Source organism: Budorcas taxicolor, chromosome 24, assembly GCF_023091745.1.
Source record: "Budorcas taxicolor isolate Tak-1 chromosome 24, Takin1.1, whole genome shotgun sequence".
NCBI classification, from domain to species: domain Eukaryota; kingdom Metazoa; phylum Chordata; class Mammalia; order Artiodactyla; family Bovidae; genus Budorcas; species Budorcas taxicolor.
In genome coordinates, this window is record NC_068933.1 from 2,987,211 (window position 1) to 3,011,280 (window position 24,070).

Genomic DNA, 24,070 nt, shown 5'->3' on the forward strand with positions numbered 1-24,070 from the left:
GGGTCTGGCGTGGTCCCCAGGGAGCAGCTCACTGCCGGAGCCTCTGATGCACTCAGTGATCAGGGAATTCGGGGGAAGCCTGTGCCATGGTCCCCAGGGTGGGCATTGCATGGTGCTAGCAGGGAGGAGAAAGAAGGGACAGAGCAGCTGTCTTAGGCCCCTAGCACAGAGCAATGGGAAAAGATGAAATCAAAGGACCCTGCCCTGTTGATCATTAAATCACACAATTTTCTTTGTGTGTATTTGTGTGTGTGTATAGTTACTCAGTCCTGTCTGACTCTTTGTGACCGTATGGACTATAGCCCACTACACACCTCTGTCCATGGGATTCTCCAAGCAAGTATACTGGACTGGGTCCCTCACCCTCCTCCAGGGGATCTTCCCAACTCCAGGATGGAGCCCATGTCTCTGGTGTCTCCTGCACTGGCAGGAAGCTTCTTTACACCAGTGCCATCTGGGAAGCCCTTTCTTTGTGTGAATGCATAATAATAATATATTCTTGCAACTAACTTAGGATGGTCCCTGACCCTTTATCTTCCACAAAGAGGAATTCAACCAACTGGTGTAGCATGTGGCTAGGTCAGAATATGGTCAGAGGCCAGGCATTTGGGGGTGGGGAGAGAGGGCAGCTTTGCATTTTACTATGAAAAATGTTCTCTAAAGGGTCTATGGCTTCACAGTTTATCCGAGTTCACATTCAAGAAGCCTAGATGAGCATGGGATAAATCTCATGTCCAGGATCTGCCCTGAAGTTTTCACAACTTTCATCTTTAGAGACAGCCAGGACAGATAGAGGGCACACCTCAGCAGCTGGAGGATCTCCAGGGCAACTTCAGAAAGAGAAATGTAAATAATTTCTATCATCTGGCAACCCATCACACACTGCATAACAATACCCTCAGTGTGGAATTTAATACTGTTTGTGTAAACACACCCTTTATTAGGATGCCAGCCCACAGCTCAAGTTATAAACCTAAGCACTATGCAAGTAATCTTTAGAAGACTGTGTGCAATGTACAGGGTAAAAAAAATCACAAGTGTCTAAAAATATCTGAAATGCTGGAATTTAGCAAATACCATAGTCCAATAATATAAAAAAGACAAGACTGAGAAAAATTATGAGTATTTTTTTCAGCAACTGAAAATGGAACACTAATAAATTGTGCCAAACCAGAATGTGAAATCACCGTTTTTACTAAATGAGTTAAATGTGATGTGCTGCTGGGAATCAGGGAGTGTGCTGCTTATTTCCCCTCTCAATACTAGAAAGTATAAAACATTATAATAAGAAACTAAATTCAATTTATTTAATACTTATAAAGTTCTTTTTTTCCATTGACTAAGATTATATGCCAGAACCCATTCTCTAATATAATGAATACATAGACCATTTTTTTTTCTTTTCTTCTGAAAGATTATCCTGCTGAAGTTGTCATTATCCCATCAGATATAATAATGTCAATAATAACTTCAAATATAAACAGTTGCTGCTGCCGCTGCTAAGTCGTATCAGTCATGTCCAACTCTGTGTGACCCCAGAGATGGCAGCCCACCAGGCTTCCCCGTCCCTGGGATTCTCCAGGCAAGAACACTGGAGTGGGTTGCCATTTCCTTCTCCAATGCATGAAAGTGAGAAGTGAAAGTGAAGTCACTCAGTCGTGTCCGACTCTTAGCAACCCCATTTACTAAGTGATAATACAATTCCTGCTAAAAACCTTTCCTTTATGGATGCTATCATTGAGTATTAGGAAATTAGTGCAGAAAATAATGTCATAAGGCATATCTGTCTTGAGACATTGTAATATTCTGAATACTAGAACCCTAAACTCAGTCTGCTTAAGAAGCTCATTGCTGGAGAGAGCTCAGTTTGCTCAGATATTAACCTTGAAACACTAAACAGAGATACTTCCTTGGATTTTAAAGCATTTGGGTCCATTCTATAGCATTTTTGGTTCTTAATTTTCAAATCAATGGTTGAGACAATCTGGACAATATTTTATCATGGAGAATTCAAATAGCATGATTCTTCTTTTTTAGATTATCAAATGCATTATCCAACAGCCAAGCCGAGCAGCACTCCAGTGATGGAAACACTCGTGGCTAATTAAAAGGTAAGAAATCTGTTGCTCACAGTCTGCTATTAACTCTGCAACCCAGACCACCTTTCAGTTTCCCAGAGCCACTCCGAAAGCCACAGAGCTCTTCTTTTGTGCTCTGCAAACCCCTAAGGGTTGAAGGGCTCCATTTGCAATAAAACACCAAGCAGAATTCATTCCACCTTCAGGTCCAAAGTACAGAACTGGACTCAAGGGCCAGTGACTGTGAACACTGGGAATGCTGTCTGGGGCCACCACACCCTCAAGCACGTCTGCAGAGGTGCCTTAACTGTGGGCTTAGAGGACAAAACAGAGAAGAACAGAACTTACTGAGCAAAATGAACTCCTTTAGGGGAACCAAAGGTGAAAATCTCATCGTTCTAAAGACTTAAGATCCATTTAAATAAAAACGCTGGGTATTCATGGGTCATCAGGTCCAAATTAAGGAAACCAAAGTTTTTTCTTACCTATCAAAAGTGATTTTGATAGAGTGTCCTGGTTTTGCTTCAATTATCCATTCACAATTTAAGGAATCTTTGTAATACCCTGGCCATCCTGGGGGCAAAATCACTCCACTTGAAGCTGTCAGATGTCCTCCACATGGGGCTGAAAAATGATGCAGGGGTCAGAAGGTCAAATCATGTACATGTACCATAGCAGCACCTCAGAAACAGCAGGGATTCATTCCTGAGTTCATAGACTTGATGGTTTCTAGTATTCAAGCAATGGTTGAAAGTTTGTTAGTAGCTCAATCGTGTCCAACTCTTCGTGATCCCAAGGACTGTAGCCCGCCAGGCTCCTCTGTTAATGGGATTCTCCAGGCAAGAATACTGGGGTGGGCTGCCATTCCCTACTTCAGGGGATCTTCCCAACCCAGGGATCAAACTCAAGTCTCCTGCATTAACAGTGGATTCTTTACCATCTGAGCCACCAGTTATTTCCAAGTAAACTGAGAATAGTGAAATCAGAGCACGTCTATTTCACATCTGGGCATTTATCATCAACCTTCAGTAAAGTTCTTTTCACCTAAAAATGGTAGTAATGGTACAGTCTGAGAGAGTGGTCAGCGCCAAACACCTCCCAGGAATTACAACGTTCAATCATCACAACAGAGTTGCGAGGCAGGGATACCACCGATACTCATATCTTACGTGTATTCATGTCAACAAATGTCTGCTGACAGACTTAATTGCCTCGCATCTACAATTAAAATATTCTGCAGCATGTGCGTACTTTAAAATATGTGTATGTGTTGATTCACTTCAAGGTATCTTCATTTCATTAAAGTAATTTGCCATATATAATTTACTAAATTCTTTTGCTTTCAAATCTCTTTTATAGTACTTTGTTTATTCACATTCTGCACTTTTCATTGGATCACTTTGGGTAATTTATATTTTGCCAGGAAATCTCCAATTTTCTTTGAAGTTTAAAAGTTGTTGCCATAGAGATGTATTCTTGTACAGTCATTTTTCCCTCAAGGTAACTTGTGTTTTTTAATGACACTGAATTGCACAGAAGAATAAAAGCTGGTTAGGTGTAAAATGAAGACAGAAAAATCTTTCTCTCAGCAATTGAGTTTCTCAGTACAAGTAAACTTTAACAATCTCTTTCACCATTAACTAGTCTGTGTTTTGGATTCCCAGCTGGCACTAATGGTAACAATCCTCCTGCCAATGGGTTCGATCCCTGGGTTAGGAAGATCCTCTGGAGCAGGAAATGGCAACCCATTCTAGTATCCTTGCCTGGGAAATCCCAAGGACAGAGGAGCCTGGTGGGCTACAGTCCATGGGGTCTCAGAGAGTAGGACATGACTAAGTAACTAAGCACACACACAGTCCTCTGTGTTTAGGGGCTTTGCTATTGTTGTTAACAACCCATACCTGGGGTTTGCCTTGAACTTCATCAGAAGGTCCCTTCCAAACAAGGAGAGAATTGCCACTCACATTTAAAGTGATACTGTCTCCTTTTGTCTGACTCTATGGGATTGCTCACCTGCTGCTGACTGATGCCCCTTTATTCCCCCTACTGCAAAGGAATGTGCTGGCCCTGAAGCTTAGACCCATCTTCACACCACCTACTGCAGGTGAGCACACCCACAGCGAGAATGTGGCAGAGAGAACAGAGATTAGAGTATTGCTTGTCTTCTTTCTCATAAAATTAGTCACACCTCAAAGTTAGTAGTGATACACTTCCTCAAGCAGTAAGTACAAACATATTCAGTCCTGCCCCAGTATTCATACCATTTGTTTTAGAATCCTGATTCTAAGCTTACTGAGTTATAAAGGATAATGACCTATTCAGTTATTAACACTAATAAAATTTAAACTATTAAAAAAACCCCGTATTTTAAAAAAGCAGTAAAAATAAACAAAAAGGAAACTCCTACTGTGGATTTCTTGCTCTTCAGCTGATCAAGTGTTCATCCTGGGGTGGTGCTGACAGTCCACCAAATTGTCTTAACAATTTGTGAAACTGCAGAAATGAGAACATCTTTCTGTAAATTTAGGAGGGTCAGCCAATGATGACTGAAGATAATGCTGGTCCTTGAAACAATGAGAAATGACTCTGGAGGCAGGGCTGGGGACAGGGCAAGGTGGTGAAGTGTAACCCTGCTCCCAACACTGGTGAGTAAACATGGGGTGGGGTGGGGGTGGATGGGTGGAGTGAGGGGATTTTAGGGCAGTTACAATACCCTGTAGGTCACCATCGTGGTGGATACACCATGATATACATTGGCTCAAGCCCAGCAAATGGACAATCATGAGAGTGAGCCTGTGGACTCTGGGTGATGATGACTTATCCCTGTAGGTTCATCAGTTATAACAAAGGCACCACCTGATGGAGGACCTTGCTGATGGGGGAGGCTGTGCATATAGGAGGGCAGGGGGTGCACAGGACATCTCCGTACCTTCCCTTCAATTTTGCTGTGAATCTAAAGCTGCTCTAAAACTTGTACTCTTTAAACAGATCTGCATTTCCTTGGTATTTATGAGCGATACTTTTATTAAGTTTTCTTAGCTCATTATGCACGGGCAATTCTGATAAGAGGGGTTTGAGTATGTATCATAAGTAAATATTCCCCTACCTGAATATACATTAAAAGTAATACCCTTCTTAATTCTTTCCCCTTTGGTTTTCCTATACAGGTAACTAGAGTGAAATGTCAAGAAGAAAACTAGTTAGGTTGTATATATGTCAGTTACACCAAGGGCAACAAAACAGTTAACTAAAAATGATGCTGTTTACAGAGGATGAATTACACTCCCCCCCAGATGATACTTTGGATTCCTAATCCCAGCATCTTAAAATGGGACTATATTTGGAAAGAAAGTTACTGCAGACATGGTTAGTCAATATGAGGGCATTAGAGCAGGCCCGAGTCCAATATGATGGGTGTCCTTAGAAGGAGGGGACTGGGACAGAGATGCATTCTCACACGGAGAATGTGTGGATGCTGCTTCTACAAGCCAAGACAAGCAAAGCCCCAGAAGCCAGGAGAGGGGCCTGGAACATCTGCCCCCCTCAGAGCCTGCCCTGCTGACACCTGGACCTTGGACTTTCAGTCTCCAGGACCGTGGGACGCTAGCTCCTGCTGTCACAGCCACCACTTGGTGGTTCTCAGTCGGCTATGGCAGCCTTTAGGGAACCAGGGTTGCTGTCTGTTTGCTTGTTCGTTTTCTGTCAGAGGCTCCCTTTCAGAGGAAGGTAAGAGGCAGACGGGAGGGGCCCACACCTTCGCAGCGGGGGACGGTGGAGCTCCAGACCACGTTCCCATCCTGCAGGATGCAGGTGATGGACTCCGAGCCCTGGGTTTTGACAAAGCCATCATCACAGTGGAAAGAGACCGAGCTCCCCAGCAGGAACCTGTCACCAAAACGCCGCCCATTTATGGGGATGCCAGGATCGTGGCACTCGTTTTGACCAAATGCTGAAAAGAAAAAAAAAAAATTGGAGTAAAAAAAACCCAAACACTTGAATATTAATCATGAGCACTGAAAAAGAAAGCAGAACCACTTATAAAGCAGTTTTAGCTATTTTTCAGAGATAGATAAACACATTCAATAAACAGAATATTGATACCTAGAGAGACAGAAGGAGAGAGATGGGTAGATAGACCTCATTATCATCCACACAGCATCCCAAAATTGGAAGGCACTTTTTCACTAAGAAAAATGGAGATGAGATACGTAGGTGACAGAAAAGGATCTTGGTTCTGGCACATCTAGGTTAGCATCCCAGCCCTTGTGCTTACTACCTGTCCCTGGGAAGACTGCTCTGGTCATCTGAGCCTTTCTGTGGTTCATTTGCTAAGTTGTGCCTGGACTGCAGCCCTCCAGGCCCCTCTGTCTTCCACTGTCTCCCAGAGTTTGCTCAAATTCATGTCCATTGAGTTGGTGATGCCATCTAACCATCTCATTCTCTGCCACCCCCTTATCCCTTTGCCTTCTCCTTATGTAGCCCGCCTATCTCCTCTGTCCGTGGAGTTTTCCAGGCAAAGAATTCTGGAGTGGGTTGCTGCTTCCTTCTCCAGGGGACCTTCTCAATCCAGAGACTGAACTCAAGTCTCCTGTGTCTCCTGCATCGCAGGCAGATTCTTTACTGCTGAGTCATCTGGGAAGCCCCTATCGGAGCCTGCTGCAGCTGCTGAGAAGTCACTTCAGTCGTGTTTGACTCCGTGTGACCCCATAGACAGCAGCCCACCAGGCCCCTCTGTCCCTGGGATTCTCTAGGCAAGAATACTGGAGTGGGTTGCCATTTCCTTCTCCAATGCAGGAAAGTGAAAGTGAAGTCGCTCAGTTGTGTCCGACTCTTCATGACCCCATGGACTGCAGCCTTCCAGGCTCCTCTGGCCATGGGATTTTCCAGGCAAGAGTACTGGAGTGGGTTGCCATTGCCTTCTCCAATATTGAAGCCTAGTTGTCTTTATTTACAGAATGAGGAAGATGAAGCTTATAGTCCAGAGTTGCTGCAATGTTAAATGAAACAATTTCTGTCAAATCCTAAGCAGATCACCCAAGAGAAGGAGGCAGTCAGTACATTTTAGCTTATAACTCCTGTTTAACATTATTATCTTACTTTATTCCCTCAACAGTACAATTTAAGCAGATGGTCTTAAATATAAGCTATGATCAAATGAGGAGTCTGAAGCAAAGAAAAGTTAGCTGTCTTATCAAAATTCACTGAGTACATACGAGTTGTTGTTTAGTTGCTCAGTTGTGTCCAACTCTTTGCAACCCACTGGACTGTAGCCCGCCAGGCTACTCTGTCCATGGGATTTTCCAGGCACGAATATTGGAGTGGGTAGCCATTCTCTTCTCCAGGGAATCTTCCCAACCCAGGAATCAAAATTGGGTCACCCACATTGCAGGCAGATTTTTTACTACTAGGTCACCTGGGAAGGCCAAGTCCATACATTTAGCAGGTGTTATAATCCATGACTCCCGACTCCAAATACCTCACTGCTTTTCACTACTCTATTCTATCGCATGGAGGACACAGGGGTGGATGGATGGATGGATGGACAGGTAGAAGGAAAACCAGAGAGACAGAAGTATGTGAGCCACCAGTCCTCACTATAGGGCTGAGTGACCAAGACACCACAACAGAGTGGGGTATTTTTTTAGGTTCTCAGGATAATGTTATATAATTTTGTGAACTGTGACCATAAAACCCCAGAGTAGAGCCAGCAGAGACCATGGACGCGGAGTGGGTGTGGATGTACTTACTGGTGTAGGTGATGTTGAAGCCTCTGCTGGTGGTGGAGTGATCCGACTGGAACTCCAGACGGACGATGTGCCCGCTGCTGGCCAGCTGGGATGGCACCTCATGGCCTGAGAACGTGCCCAGCACAGTTATGTCTGAAATCCCATCATCTTTGATGGCAAGGAAGTCAAACTGAGGCTCCACGTCAAAGTCATTAAAGATGAGGTGAATTCTGCTGCCCGGCTCAGAGATGATCAGCCAGACGCAGTTCATGTTGTTACCGTACTCTTCTGGGTAATTCGGTGAGAGGATGATTCCTGATGATGCCGTAAAGTTGAAGAAACAGGAAACTGTGAAGACACACAGATAATAATAGTTTGAAACAGTTTTGTACACATCCGAAGATCTGGCTATGTGCCAAGGACCCGGGAAGGAAGTCTATACCAGCAGTTAACTAGGATGGTTCAACTTTTTCTTTTCTTTTTCTTTTTTTTTAATTTTGAGAGTATCTACTGAATGTGTTACAATCCAGCTTCTGTTTTTATGTTTTTCGGCATCAACATATATGGGAACCTCAGTTCTCTGAGCAGGGATTGTCCCGGGTTGTGAACAGATTAAGTTCAACATACAGAACAACCATCTCCTATATATAATCAAGTGTATGCTTGATTCAAAAATAACTATCAAGTTGACTGAAACTTGTGGCAAATATTAAGATTTCTTGTTATAACTTTCTTCCTTCAGAAGAGCAAATATTAATATGAAAAATTATGCTGGTTTCATAAGGACAATTTCCAGAAAACAAGGTTGATTCTAATCAGTTTCCTATTTTTCATTTTAAATTTTGCATGTGCCTTAAAGCATATTTTTTGAAATTAAATTTTAAGTCATTTACAGGGTAACGATGATTAAAGAACAAGTTGGAAAATCAGACCAAATCTTGGTGGCTAATATAAAAGTCTCTTGGAATATTTACTTAATGTGTACTGAGAAATCAGTAAGATATATGTTTTATATATGTCTATATACATATTCTTTGGGAGGGAACATCTATTGGACTTATTTCTAGGGTGTGGATTTACTTATTATTTTACATTATTTCCTATATGTTTCCAGGTTATTGCTATACTTAGTTGTATAAAAAATCTGTTTTTCAATCTGCTATGTAGTCCTTCTTTTCTACTCATTAAATCACTTACAAGGGACCGAGACCATAATACAAAGTGACGTAAGTCAGAAAGAGAAAACCGAATACTGTATATTGACTCTTACATGTGGAATCTGAAAAAACTTGCTACAGACAATCTTATTTACAAAGCAGAAACAGGGACGCAGACGTAGAGGACAAACACATGGACACCAAAGCGGGAAGAGGGAGTTGGATGAATTGGGAGATTCAAAATACAGTATATTTTATATACTATATATAAAATAAACAACTAATGAGAACCTTAAAAAATAAACTAAAAGCAAGACAAAAAAAACCAGGAGGAAGCAGGCAATTCTTCCACTGAAATGCAAAAAGTGACATCACTTCAAGCTCACAATTGCGTTTTAAGTGTCACGGGATATTGTGTGTCGTGTGCTCAGTCATGTTCCGCTCTGCAGCCCTGTGGACTGCCGCCCACCAGGCTCCTCTGTTCATGAGGTTCTCCAGGTAAGAATACGGGAGTGGGTTGCCATTTCCTTCTCCGGGGGATCTTCCCAACCCAGAGATGAAACCTGCATCTCTTGCATTTCCTGCACTGGCAGGGGGATTCTTTACCACTCAGCCACTTGGGAAGTCCCACGCACTACTGACAGTATGTATACGATAGATAACTAATGAGAACCTACTGTACAGCTCAGGAAACTGTACTCAGAGAAGCCGTCACAAGACAATATTAGGTTGCAAAGACCCCAGGCCCTGTCGACGGATGGCTCACAGAGCTGGCATCAGCCCCTCTGGATGCAAGTGATGCTCTGTGGACCTTGCTCATGGAAAGCTCTCATCGACAGTGTATCCATCTGGTAGTAAGAACATCACTGACTGGTTTTACGTCAGTGGAGAAAGAAGAGCTGCATTCAAGGAGCCCTGAGTGCTTCTGGTCAATGTCACATCTCCCCCAGCCCCCGTCAGGGCATGCCCTGATCCTCTCCCACCCCCCGGGGCAGCTTGGAACAGACTCTGCCCGGAGAGTACTCACATACACAGCTGGGCTTGTTGCCAGACCACTGGTTGTTCTGCTGACACGTGATGACTCGCTCCCCCACCAGCTCGAAGGCCGCCTGGCATTCGAATGTGAGTGTGTCTCCATGGAGGAAGCTGCTGCCGGTCCGCTTCCCGTAGGCTGGGACGCCTGGGTCCCCGCACCCTCCCTTCTCAATTTCTGAAAGGAGGACAGATGAGCAGACCGTTGAGAAAACACGGTGAACGTTTTCAACAGCTTAGAAAGTGAACAGCAGTTGACTTTTGCATTGTTTCCATAAACAGTTTCATCTAATATTTATCTAGCAGAAGCCAAAAAAAATATATACTTCAAATCTTGGAGAAAAGTGTTTAACTTTTCTTTCAAAGGAAACACAAAGCTACACAGATGTGTTGACCATGCAAATATTAAAATTAATATATGTTTCTTCCTGGTCTACACCTTTCCTTCATGCTGTCCATAACTGCTCCCGTTAAAATGTAAGCATCAATTTTGTTTTAATTGATGTGTTTTTTAGTGTAAACCACACAAGTAAGATGGTTCATTCCCTACTGAATATTTAAATCAATATATCCTTTAGAATATTATTTGCCTTAAATTGGTGTTAGAACTCATTTAGGAAACAAAATGAATATATTCATGGTCTTCTGATGAAAAGAAAACATGTGGATTCAAGGCTCTTTTTCATTAGCACATGATTATAATGACATGTGGATACAAATGCACCAAATTATGCACACATTTCAACTTTGTTCTGTCACAAATGTTAGTGATACAGGATGTATTAACTGAAATATGTTTATTCATTGATTCATACAAAAGTATTTCTTGAGGGCCAACAGTGCGTCAGGTTCTGTTTTAGGTAAAGAGGTCAGTGGACAAACAAGACAAAATTCCCACACGCACAGGGCTGACATTACATAGAGGGAACCAGTAACAATTTGTGAGATAATGAAGGAGACATGGGCCAGGGTGCCTGGACCTGCAGGAAGATGCTGGGGAAGGGGTGGTCTGCAGAGGAAGGGAGGGGCTCGGCCAGAGCTGCCTAGGGTGTTTCTGTGGGAAGATTTTGTAGGGTTTTCAGAAGATACACAACATGATCTGAGTACAAGTTCCAAAGACCCTCTGCCGGGCTGGGAGTGGAGGCAAGAGAAGGGTGAGTTTCCACAACTCAGGGAGGTTTCTCTGTGCTTGGCTCACAGATACATCTCTCAGTTCATGGTCCTTCCTGAATTCTTCATGTGTTTGCACTTAGTCGTCTTGCTGTGAGCAGCAGCAAATTCAGATGTAGCAACATAAATGCTTTCTGATGATGTCTCAGTGTTTGGAAAGTCTGTGGAAGTGACTCAGCTGAGTTTCTGGGTGGTTTTCAGGTACATTCCTGCCTTGTGGGGAACCTGCCCAAGCTCAGAGATCGATCCAAAGATGGCGTATTCTCCTCCAGAGAAGAAACCCTACTTCTGAGTGTTCAGGAGTATCAGAGGTGAAATCAGCTGGCAATATAATGGTGGTGAGACTTCAACATGTAGGATATCAGCCCATCTGTTTTTGAAGCAAATTAGCACAAGAAACACAAAACTAAACCAAACCAGGCACTTTGCACAAACAAGTTCATCACATTCTTCTGATGGCTCAGGCTGTCAAATTAAAAAGACAGCCTAAATCATATAAGTTAAATGGGAGCTAAAATGTTCCTGGCTGCAATGCAGGCCAAGAAAGCCTTGGAGGACACTTTTCCTTAAGGACTAGCCTTGGAGCGCAAGTGGATGAACCTGAGCTGAACAAAGGCAGGAATGGATCTATTTGAATTTAATGCTTGGATTACCTTGAACCAAATTTCATTGACTGAAGGCAATTCAGACTGGTGATTTATAACAGAAAAGGCCTTTTTAAAAAAAATTCATTCTTTTTTCATTGAAAGATAATTGCTTTACAGTACTGAGTTGGTTTCTACCGAACATCAACATGGATTTGATGTTGAATCAGCCATAGATTTACCTATGTCCCCTCCCACTTGAACCCCCCTCCCATCTCCCTCCCTATCCCACCCCTCTAGGTTGTTACAGAGCCCCAGTTTGAGTTCCCTGAGTCATACAGCAAATTCCCATCGGCTATCTACTTTACATATGGTAATATATTCTTCCATGTTACTCTCTCCACACAGCCCACCTTCTCCTTCCCTCCTCCCCCAAGCCAAGTCCATAAGTGTGTTCTCTATGTCTGTCTCCACTGCTGCTCTGCAAATAGGTTCACCAGTACCACCTTTCTAGATTCCACATATATGCATTAGTATATAGTATTTGTTTTTCTCTTCTGACTTACTTCACTCTGTATAATAGACTCTAGGTTCATCCACCTCATTAGGACTGACTCAGATGACTCAAATTCCTTTTTATGACTGGGTAATATTCCACTGTATATATGTACCACAGCTTCTTTATCCATTTATCTGTTGATGGATTTCTAGGTTGCTTCCATGTCCTAGTTGTTGTAAACAGAGCTGCAATGAACATCTGTATCCTTTTCAATTTTTGTTTCCTCAGAGTAGTGGAGTTGCTGGGTCATATGGCAGTTTCATTTCTATCTTTTTAAAGGGATATCCATAGTGTTCTTCATAGTAGCTATACTAATTTACATTTCTACCAACAGTGCAAGAGTGTTCCCTTTTCTCCATACCCTCTCCAGTATTTATCGTTTGTAGATTTTTGATGGCCATTCTGACCAGTGTAAGGTGATATTTCATTGTAGTTTTGATTTGCAGCTCTCTAATAATGAGCAATCTTGAGCATCTTTTAATGTGTCTATTAGCCATCTGTATGTCTTATTTGGAGAAATGTCTGTTTAGGTCATTTTCCCACTTTTTAATTGGGTTGTTTGTTTTCCAGAATTGACTTGTAAATAGATGGAGAGATATTCTATGTTCCTGGGTTGGAAGAATCAATTTTGTGAAAATGACTATTCTGCTAAATGTAATCTACAAATTCAGTGCAATTGCTATCAAATTACCAATGATATTTTTCACAGAACTAGAACAAAAACTCTCACAATTTATATGGAAACACAAGAGATCCCAAATAGCCAAAGCACTCTTGTGAAAGAAGAATGGATCTGGAGTAATCAATCTTCATGACTTCAGACTACACTACAAAATTATAGTTATCAAGGCAGTATGATACTGGCACACACACACACACACACACACACACACACACACACACACAAAACACAGAAATATAGACCAATGGAAAAAGATTGAAAGCCCAGAGATAAACCTACATACATATGGATACCTTATTTTTGACAAGGGAGGCAAGAATATACAATGGGGAAAAGACAGTCTCTTCAATAGTGCTGCTGGGAAAACTGGACAGCTCCATGTAAAAGAATGAAATTAGAACGCTTCCTAACACCATCAGTTCAGTTCAGTTCAGTCGCTCAGTCGTGTCCGACTCTTTGCCACCCCATGAATCACAGCACACCAGGCCTCCCTGTCCATCACCAACTCCTGGAGTTCACTCAGACTCGCGTCCATAGAGTCAGTGATGCCATCCAGCCATCTCATCCTTGGTTGTCCCCTTCTCCTCCTGCCCCCAATCCCTCCCTCCCAGCATCAGTCTTTTCCAATGAGTCAACTCTTCTCATGAGGTGGCCAAAGTACTGGAGTTTCAGCTTTAGCATCATTCCTTCCAAAGAAATCCCAGGTTTGATCTCCTTCAGAATGGACTGGTTGGATCTCCTTGCAGTCCAAGGGACTCTCAAGAGTCTTCTCCAACATCACAGTTCAAAAGCATCAATTCTTTGGCTCTCAGTCTTCTTCACAGTCCAACTCTCACATCCATACATGACTACTGGAAAAACCATAGCCTTGACTAGACGGACCTTAGTCGGCAAAGTAATAACTCTGCTTTTGAATATGCTATCTAGGTTGGTCATAACTTTTCTTTTAAGGAGTAAGCGTCTTTTAATTTCATGGCTGCAATCGCCATCTGCAGTGATTTTGGAGCCCAAAAAAATAAAGTCTGAACACCATACACAAAGATAAACTCACATTAAAGACATAAATGTAAGAGCAGAAACTATGAAACTCTTAGAGGAAAACATAAGCAGAACACTCAATGACATACATCAAAGCATGATCCTCTATGACCCACCTCCCTCAGTAATGGAAATAAAAAAGTGGAACCTAATTAAACTTAAAAGTTTTTGCACAGCAAAGGAAACTACAAACAAGGAGAAAGACAGCCCTCAGAATGGGGGAAAATAATAGCAAATGAAACAACTGATAAAGGATTAATTTCCAAAATATACAAGCAGCTGATACAAGAGCTTCCATTTGATGTGACCTGTTAGGGGAATAGGTATCAGGAGCCCAAGGTCCTGGCAAAGGACTCAGCTCTGAGGTCAGGAATCAGAACACTAGGCTTGGTTTGGAAATTCCCGGGCTCTGCTGGGCCACCTAATGCAATTTAGCCTTGAAAAGTCTCCATTTTCACTTCCTCAGTTTACTACTTTCTACCTCACAGGGCAGCTGTGAGAGCTAAACTATATAATTCACATAAGTCCTGGCATATAGGGCTCTTAAAATTAGCTATCACTATGATTATTAGCAAGCCTTAGACATCTAGATGCTTCTTTTTGCCTCTGTGATGCTAAAGTTCATAACTTTTTATAGTGAAATGAATTAATGGCATTTGTGGGAATACTGCTTTCTACATTAATGGAGTCTGGGAACTCCTGACTTTGCAGAGTGCATGGAAATAAAATGGTTGCAGACACACTGTGTGGAAAGTCTTTCTGCTTCCCACGCTGAGGGTTTAGAGTGTCTAGCGGCGCTTCATCTCCACCAAAGATACTGGTATTCCCTGACCCAGACATAAGGCCAGGGCTGGCCTGGAGCAGAACCTGGGTCTGGTGAGTCCTTTTTTAAGAGTTTGGCAGGGACTTGTGATGCCAAGTCCAGGGACGAGTGTTGGACTAGTAACATCCACTATCAGTGAGTCTGCATGGAAGAGCTGGACCCACTCATCAGCCACAGAATATGAAACTTCCCTTGGGGAGCATTTTTGGGCATTTTGTATTCTTGACCCCTGCATACTGTATCACTTGAGCCCCAAGTAACTGACAGAATCCATGCAGATTCAGAAATGTTCCTTGGAGGTCAAACGGCCTTCACTTGAGAGTGCATCCATGTCACATATTGTCTGAACCAGTAAAAACAAGAAAAGGAAGAATAAGACCGGGCTGACATCGATAGAGTAACCGCATCAATCCTCGCTCTATATGGAACAAAATGGCAGATGTAAAAGATGACCCTGCTGTGTTCATGCTTTCCTAGAAACCATAGTTTGTTATCAATGAAAACACTGAAGCCCCCAGAGGGGAAAAAGAGTCGGTCAAATATCTCTTCCAAATGATCACTCTAGAAATGGGATCTGATAAAGAGGAGTCTAAGGGAAATACTAGGTTGCAATTATTTCCTCTCTCCTTCTCAGATGCTGCCTTTTTAGCAGCTGGGGACATTGGTAAACAAGTCTACTGGGGACTGAATGGCACGCCCATTTATATGTTTTTCTTTGACAGTGATTTTAACAAGTACACAATAATGTATTATTTCAATATTTTTCATGTTGATTAATATTCCTAAATTTTATGAAGTATTACTTTTGAATACTAATTTTATAACTGATCTAAACACTTACACTACATTGACATTACATATTTAATGGTCACCTCTAATACATTTTATTTCTTTTTAATAGTCCATACTATACCCATCTCACACGCTAGTAAAGTAATGCTCAAAATTCTCCAAGCCAGGCTTCAGCAATACGTGAACCATGAACTTCCAGATATTCAAACCGGTTTTAGATAAGGCAGAGAAACCAGAGATCAAATTGTCAACATGCGCTGGATCATTGAAAAAGCAAGAGAGTTCCAGAAAAACACCTATTTCTGCTTTATTGACTATGCCAAAGCCTTTGACTGTGTGGATCTAAATAAACTGTGGAAAATTCGAAAGAGATGGGAATACCAGACCACCTGACCTGCCTCTTGAGAAACCTATATGCAGGTCAGGAAGCAACAGTTACAACTGGACATGGAACAACAGACTGGTTCCAAATAGGAAAAGGAGTACATCAAGGCTGTATATTGTCACCCTGCTTATTTAACCTCTTTGCAGAGTACATCATGAGAAACGCTGGGCTGGAAGAAACACAAGCTGGAATCAAGATTGCCAGGAGAAATATCAATAACTCAGATATGCAGATGACACCACCCTTATGGCAGAAAGTGAAGAGGAACTAAAAAGCCTCTTGATGAAAGAGAAAGAGGAGAGTGGAAAAAGTTGGCTTAAAGCTCAACATTCAGAAAACGAAGACCATGGCATCTGGTCCCATTACTTCATGGGAAATAGATGGGGAAACAGTGGAAACAGTATCAGACTTTATCTTTGTGGGCTCCAAAATCAATGCAGATGTGACTGCAGCCATGAAATTAAAAGACGCTTACCCCTTGGAAGAAAAATTATGACCAACCTAGATAGCATATTGAAAAGCAGCGACATTACTTTGACAACAAAGGCCCATCTAGTCAAGACTATGGTTTTTCCAGTAGTCATGTATGGATGTGAGAGTTGGACTGTGAAGAAAGCTGAGCGCCGAAGAATTGATGCTTTTGAACTGTGGTATTGGAGAAGACTCTTGAGAGTCCCTTGGACTGCAAGGAGATCCAACCAGTCCATTCTAAAGAAGATCAGTCCTGGGTGTTCTTTGGAAGAAATGATGCTAAAGCTGAAACTCCAGTACTTTGGCCACCTCATGCAAAGAGTTGACTCATTGGAAAAGACTCTGATGTTGGGAGGGATTGGGGGCAGGAGGAAAAGGGGATGACAGAGGATGAGATGGCTGGATGGCATCACTGACTCTATGGAAGTGAGTTTGAGTGAACTCCGGGAGATGGTGATGGACAGGGAGGCCTGGCGTGCTGCGATTCATGGGGTGGCAAAGAGTCGGACACGACTGAGCGACTGAACTGAACTGAACTGAACTATACCTATAAATGTTTATATAATAAATGAGTAACTAGATTCACTAATTTTCTTTTAGACTTTTATTTTTACTTTATATTAGAGAGTAGCTGATTAACAATGTTGTCATAGTGTCAGGTGGACAGTGAAGAGACTCAGCCATACACATGCATATGTCCATTCTCCCCCGAACTCCCCTCCCATCCAAGCTGCCACACAGCATTGAGCAGAGTTCCCTGTGCTATACACTAGGTGGTTGTTGGTTATCTATTTTAAATATAGCTGAGTGTATATGTCTGTCCTGAACGCCCTAAGGGGTTCACTAATTTTTTAATGTATCAGAACTCTCCTTTTCCTGGCTTATCAGTATTCACTGACATGTAAACCAAAATATTGAAACTGAAATTGAGTCTGCTATAACAGAGACTTCTCAGTCACACTTCTGAGAAAGGACTTTAAAACCATTAAGGTGAGCCATATCCACTTGACAACTACTGATCTACAGAAGTCACTCAATTAAAGCCAGTCCTTAATCTGAAATGTCGTAGCTGCTCTCTGATATTTACCACATGATTAGTGCACAGCTTCCCTGTAAGCCTGCCCACCGATGAGAACTGTTATTGCTCACAGTTAGTGCCATCTTTGCACCTGCTTTGGTCCCAGCACATGATAGAGGAGGTGCAGATGAATGAATGCTGCTTTAAGGAATAACCGAGTTCTCCTGGGTGGTTCTGCACAGCTAAGTATCCTGGCTTGGTGACTTGTCCACATAGCGGGACCTTCTTGTTTCTGACTCCACTTCTTCATCTGCTCCTCCATGCTCCAGGGAACTTCCCTGCCTTCTCCAAACCCACCCACAGGAGTGCACCTGCAGCGGACCCATCTGACAGGTGTCTGCGTATCTCAGAGACCACTCATGTCAGGCAGGTGCATTTCCACACACTGGAAACCACTGTGTCAGCCTCCGGGCCTCCCACCCCATCAAGGACTCTCTCATTCCAGCAGTAGAGGTGTCTTGAGCCTCCCAGGACATGTCAAGCTTCTACACTGTCCTCCCATCAAAGACACCACCCTCTCTCTTTCTATAATGTCCCTCTTGGTTAGTCTCTTCAGTGCCCCATAATCTGGAGTACTGTTGCTCCCTACCCTGGGGTTTATAGGTAGCTTTCCTGTAGAGGTTTAAGAAAAAGTCTTATCTGGTCCTATTTGGATGTGGACCTGTCCTTCTATGTCATTACACTGTTATTTTTTCCAGAATGATAAGGCTTATCTTCCCTGGACTTATTGGTAGTTAAATGGTGCCCTGAACAAAGTGGACACTTGGCGCTGTGTTATTATTTAAAAGGAACTGAGACATCTTCCCAAGCTTAGGTAGTTTTTGGCTATAACACAGCCTGTGCCCCCCTCCCCCCGCCCCTGCCCTTTTTTTTCCTCTATAAAGAGTTACCATCTGTTGCCTAACTGCTTAGCCTGTGGTAGATTTTTCTGAGCACCATTCACTGTTTCAACTACAGGTTTAACCAACAATTGAGCAGACCAAGCTACTGGTCTTGTGGAAAGTACAGCCTAGGGCAGTTGGCAGAAAATACACAAACAGCCTTAAGTAAGCCAGATGGGGACAAATGTGCTGAGAAAGAGAAAGCAGGTAAGAGGGATAACTCTGGTTTGAGTGATGGAAAGTAGAGTAGTCAGAGGGTCTTTTCTGGTGGGATAGAGAAGGTTTCTGAAAACTGAACATGTCAGCAGAGACTTGAAGTGGGGGGACACAATTGAAATGTGTAAGGGGGAAGATGGTCCCACCTGTGGTGAGCAGGAGATAACCTGCAGGGCTGGATGAGCGATGCCCCTGGCAGGATGAGGAAGAGCAAGGCGGCCACAGGTGACCGTGGTGGTGCAGGGAAAGATGAGGACACAGAAGCACTGGGCTGGCCTGGGCCAGGCGATGCATGGTCTCTAGATTTTTATGTGGATTGCATTCTTTCATTGTATTTTATTATAATCGTGCTGTAACAGCTATAGAAACCAGATAAACTATCAATCTCTCCCCTAAATTGTTGTGAAACATTGTCTCATAATAAAGATTAGAGGGGACACCTGAATGCCACCGTGAGATAAACTTTCATTAGGGTTATCAGTTCCATTGATTTTAGCTTCTTTGCTGCTGAGAATACCAATCCTGAATGATCATGAAGATTGACTTTCTATCGATGCATATACACACACACACACACATATATATATGCATATGCAAGCAGCATGGTTTATAGAAAAGGCTATCAGATTGACTAAGAATCTAGGTTTGATTGACAGATCCTACACTTAATAACCAAGAATACTTTATTATTTTATTTGATGGTTTTTTTAAAAAAAATATTTAATTGGAGGATAACTACAATATTGTTACAATTTTTTCCATGCATCAGTATGAACTGGCCATAGGTATACCTGCGTCCCCTCCATCCTGAATCACCCTCCCACCTCCATCCTATCCCTCCCACCCCATCCCTCTGGGCTGCCCCAGAGCACCAGCTTTGGGTGTCCTGCTTCGTGCATCAAACTCGCAATGCTTATCTATTTTACATACGGTAATGTATAGTTTCAGTGCTATTCTCTCAAATCATCCCACCCTCTCCTTCTCCCACTGAGTCCAAAAGTCTAGTCCTTATGTCTCTGTCTCCTTTGCTGCCCTGCAGGTAGAATTGTTGACACCATATATAAATGCTTTGATGTTTTAAATTGTGGAACATGCCCTACGCACTAGGGTACTAGGGCCAGGGATGAGTTACCCCCTTCAGGAAAGTCCATAGTCTGGTAATCCGAATAGACTGTGCCGAGTAACCATCACAGGGCATTCTGTGAGACATCTGTCTCATCAAAGATATTGGGAAGTGAATATTGAACATCAAATGCCCTTAAAATGAAGATAAACCGTCGAAGGGAAAAGAGACCCTGAGCTTTTAACTACTTCTGTCCAGCCCACAGCACTTATTCTGCAAGTCATGTAGAAAAGGCTTGAATTGGAGCTCCAAGAGTTCTGGTCACGAGGTAGCTAGACGAGGTCCAGAGCGACTCAGCCAAGGGCAGCGTTTGGCAGGGCGGGGGGTGGGGGGGCCGGGTGTCTGACTCAGGGACAAGCCAAGCGACTGGCCAGAGGTCAGTGGCTGCTACCCACCCTCTGTTCCTTAATGAGGGGATCTCCTCAGGACCCTTCTACTTCTTTTCCACATTAATTCCTACCCTCTTAACGAAGATGCAGCATTACTGGGCCCCTGACTTCAGGAGGAAACAAATTCAAAGGGACAGGAAGAAGCCCTTTAACTATAGAAACCAGCTGAATTTGGTCCTTAGGGCATGAGTATAACGAACGCAAGATGTGAGAGTTCCGGAGGTGCTCTGTATTATTATTATCTTTCCCAATGGGCGGAAGCTTTGAGTAGAGGCTTTAACCGTAACATTTGTAGAGAAAGTTACACACCTGATTCCAGCAGAAGCAAACAGACCCGCCTTCTCCTGGGCCTCTGCCTCTGCCTCCATCAGTGGTTCCCAAACTCACCTGCACATCACAGTTGCCCAAGGATCCTCACCTTTACAAATCACAAATTCTAGTATTTCTTGATGAACCATAGCTTTGACTATATGGACCTTTGTTGGCAAAGTGAGGTCCCTGCTTTTTATATGCTGCCTAGGTTTGCCACAGCTCTTTTACCAAGGGGCAAACGTCTTTTAATTTCATGGCTACAGTCACTGTCCACAGTGATTTTGGAGCCCAAGAAAATAAAGTCTGCCACTGTTTCCATTTATTCCCCCATCTTTTTACCAATAAATTAAACAAGTGCAAAAATAGCTAAGTGACATTACAAGCTAAGCTTCTTTTTTTCACAGCATATAGTAAAACTGTCACTCAAGAGTGTGAATTGTGTTTTATATGGTAACCTAAATGCTAGTAATCAAAAAGTTCAAGGGAAATTGGCTTACACTAATGAGTATTTTATTTTCCTGAAATAACAAGAATAATGGATGTAGGAGTGCAAGACAGACCCAGGGTCAGATCAATAAGAACCCAGGCTCTTCGTTGCTGTTTTACATCACCCTGAACATGCTGGTCGATATCTTAAGGGTCGCAGTCTCATGGCACAAAGTGGCTGCTGGATGTGAAGGTAGGAAGAAAGCAGAGAGTCACAGTCCCCTGCAAGGACAGCGAGTGGGTTCGTTCTTTAAAAAGAAGAGGAAAAATAAAGCTTTTCCAGAGGCCTTATCTAGTGACTTCTGTTATAATTCTTTGTGTCTTGCTGGTCACCTGACCATTCCTACCTCTGAAGAATCCTGTAAATATAATATTAGCACTTCCCAGACTCTCTCACATAGGAAGAAAAAGGAAAATAGTGTCTTCTAAAGTGGCATTTGCATAACCCATCATGCTAGCATCTGCCACGAGATGCTAGCAAAATTAGAAATTGAATGTGATGCCTGCCAAAAATACCATGTCAATGGAAACGAAATCCCCTCTCAAACATAAAATCATTTTCAATATATTTGGCAGTGTTAGCTGGTACCGTGTTTAAATATCTTGTTAGTTTATGTTCAGTGTTCAGGGGGAAAAAAGTACAAATCTGTTTCTGTAAATTCTTTTGGGAATAAGTTGGGAGTTAAATAAAGATAAATAAAAGGGAATGTTGTTTTAGAGAAAATGTATTACTAGAACAATTTTCAGAGAAGTCAAAAAGTAGCAAAGTAACAGATTAGGTAAAAAAATAAAATAAAAGAATGCTTGAGAATATCATGAACCAAAGCCATTTCATGATTTCTTTATTCTTTCTGAATTCTGCCATCAAGATCATGGCAGAATCTTTCTTCTGCCATGCAAGGCATCTTCTGCTGGACTAGTTGACAATTTACAGGGAATCTTCAACTTGCTAACTCCCAGTGGAGGTGTGTTGTCCTGGCTGGAGAGCACATTTGAATGGCCCGCCAGAAAGAAGAGAAAGAGGTACACAATGAAAAAAGGAAAAAAAAATGTGGATTTTAATTTTAGAAACTAGGGAGCCAGTTAACAAATTATCTGGTCTGTCAGTTCTTTTTTTCCTAAGGAGATATTAACTGTACCAAAATGAAGCTATCATTTCTGATAGCATTTCACACGCTTTTAGTTAACAGTCTGAGAACATAAACTCACTGTTTCCTCCAAGTGTGTTTTACAGCCAGTTCTTCTCACAGCTAGGAAGTCACAGTGCTTAAAGATGACTGTCCTGTACCTGCTTTACTAAGATAGAGATTGTATGTTGACTTTCTCTACCCAGTGCACAGTGTTACTAAATAACATTTATTTAGAAAACTATAGATAAACATTTTGGGTTCATTGTATCTGCTAAGACAGTTATCTTGTGCCTACTTCACAAACATGATTTCTGGATTGAAACGGGCATTTAGCTGTGGATAATGTAAACATTTTTTCTAGGCTAATTTTGTCAACTTTGCTCTACAATTAGGCTCAACATTTGGGCACTTGATTATCCAATTATCTGTGCATTAGAGCGAGCCCAAAATTGCTTCTGGAAAAGCATCTTGGCTGGGCCCACAGTACTTCATTAGGTCACCTCTAAAGAGCTGGCATCGCCTCTACCCAGGCCTGTGTTCTTGTTAAGCATTTCATCTTATATGGTAATGTCATTTTATCCAAGCATATGGCTCTGTCCTAATTTGGCAACACAGCATATCTGCATAGCAAGGACTTATCTGGGCATACAATATTGAATTAACTGCTAATCAACTATTCTTCAGAGATGCTATGGACAGAATTTTGTCTCCTCCTAATTCCTAACCCTGAAATGCCAAGCCCCAGGATGGCTCTACCTGGAGACAGGGCCTTTAGGGAAGTAACTGAGTTTAAAAGGGGTTGTAATGACTGGGCTCCAATCCAACATGACTGATGTTCTTATACGGAGAAGAGACTCCAGGGATTTGCACACACAGGAAAGGGCCTATGAGGACACAGCCAGATGACAGTCATGTACAAGCCAAGATGTCAGGCCTCAGAAGAAATCCAACTTGATAAGCACTAGGATCTTGGGAATGTGAGCAAAGAAATGGCTGTGCTTCAGCCCCACCCAGTCTGTGGTACATTGTCATGCCTGCTCCAGCAAACTAATAAAACTTAAATTAGGATACTCTATTTATGGATAAGTGCATGAAGCTGTATCCATGCAGTTTATTCTTCTAGAATAGGTATGTCTTTCACTAGGTCAGGGTTGGGCCACTTTCCTGTTCTCTTGACATACTTTTCATCACTGATTTAAACTTCAGAATCATGCTGCTGGCATACACTGAGAGCTGTTAAAAGACAGAATCTATTGCTCCAGGCTGCTGATAAATATTTCTTTAAAATGCTGTTGAGAATATTGGTTACATTTTAGCAAGATATTAACTTTAGGAAGTCCAAAGGGAAAACTGTATTCTCTAATTTTAGTATTATAAAATTATTGGGAAACTGGTTTATTTTTATTCTATTAATTTTCTGGTTACAGGAGGACAAAAAGGCTGATGAAGAAAGATGATAAGGAGACTGGTGTGAAGTCTTGGGGTGGGAACTGCTGGCGCAGGCGACCTGAAAGAACAGTAGTGAGCACATAAGGGAGTGAGAACCGAGTTTCTAAAGCGTCAGAGTTCACGGATGGCCAGGCCTTGGACAGGACCACGCGAGTGACCGGGCCAGGTGCCAGCGCTTTGCTCACAACAGCACCTCTGCTCCTCTCCGCTCCGCGGAGGCCCCCGCTCGGTCTTAAACTCTCTCATCTCTCAGGAAGGAAGCTTCTCCTGGCTGTGGGCATTTGCTAAAAGAAAGTGTGAGAAGACGTGCTGGTGCTTAAGTTGGGCAAAAGGGGCCTACATATGGTCTGACATTTGTAACACTTTCACCAACGTTCATTGAACCACAGATCAAAAGCATTCAGCAGAAAAATTCCAGAAAGCTCCCAAAGTCAAAGCTTGAATTTGCTTCACTGCAGCAACTACTACACAGCATTACAGGTAATCAAGAGGTGAGTGTGCAGAAGGAT

The 24,070-nt window shown here is 42.5% G+C and overlaps 1 protein-coding gene across 1 annotated transcript in view; it reads right to left on the reverse strand.

Annotated features, from left to right (window-relative positions):
- The window catches only part of CSMD1 (CUB and Sushi multiple domains 1), a 1,658,099-nt gene that overhangs the window by 405,696 nt on the left and 1,228,333 nt on the right, over positions 1–24,070 (reverse strand). Inside the window, exons 13-16 of the mRNA XM_052661250.1 lie at positions 9,989–10,171; positions 7,826–8,152; positions 5,833–6,027; positions 2,564–2,702 (exon numbers count right to left, since the gene is read on the reverse strand). Coding sequence (XP_052517210.1) covers positions 2,564–2,702; positions 5,833–6,027; positions 7,826–8,152; positions 9,989–10,171 — 844 coding nt within the window. The remainder of the gene's footprint in view (positions 1–2,563; positions 2,703–5,832; positions 6,028–7,825; positions 8,153–9,988; positions 10,172–24,070) is intronic.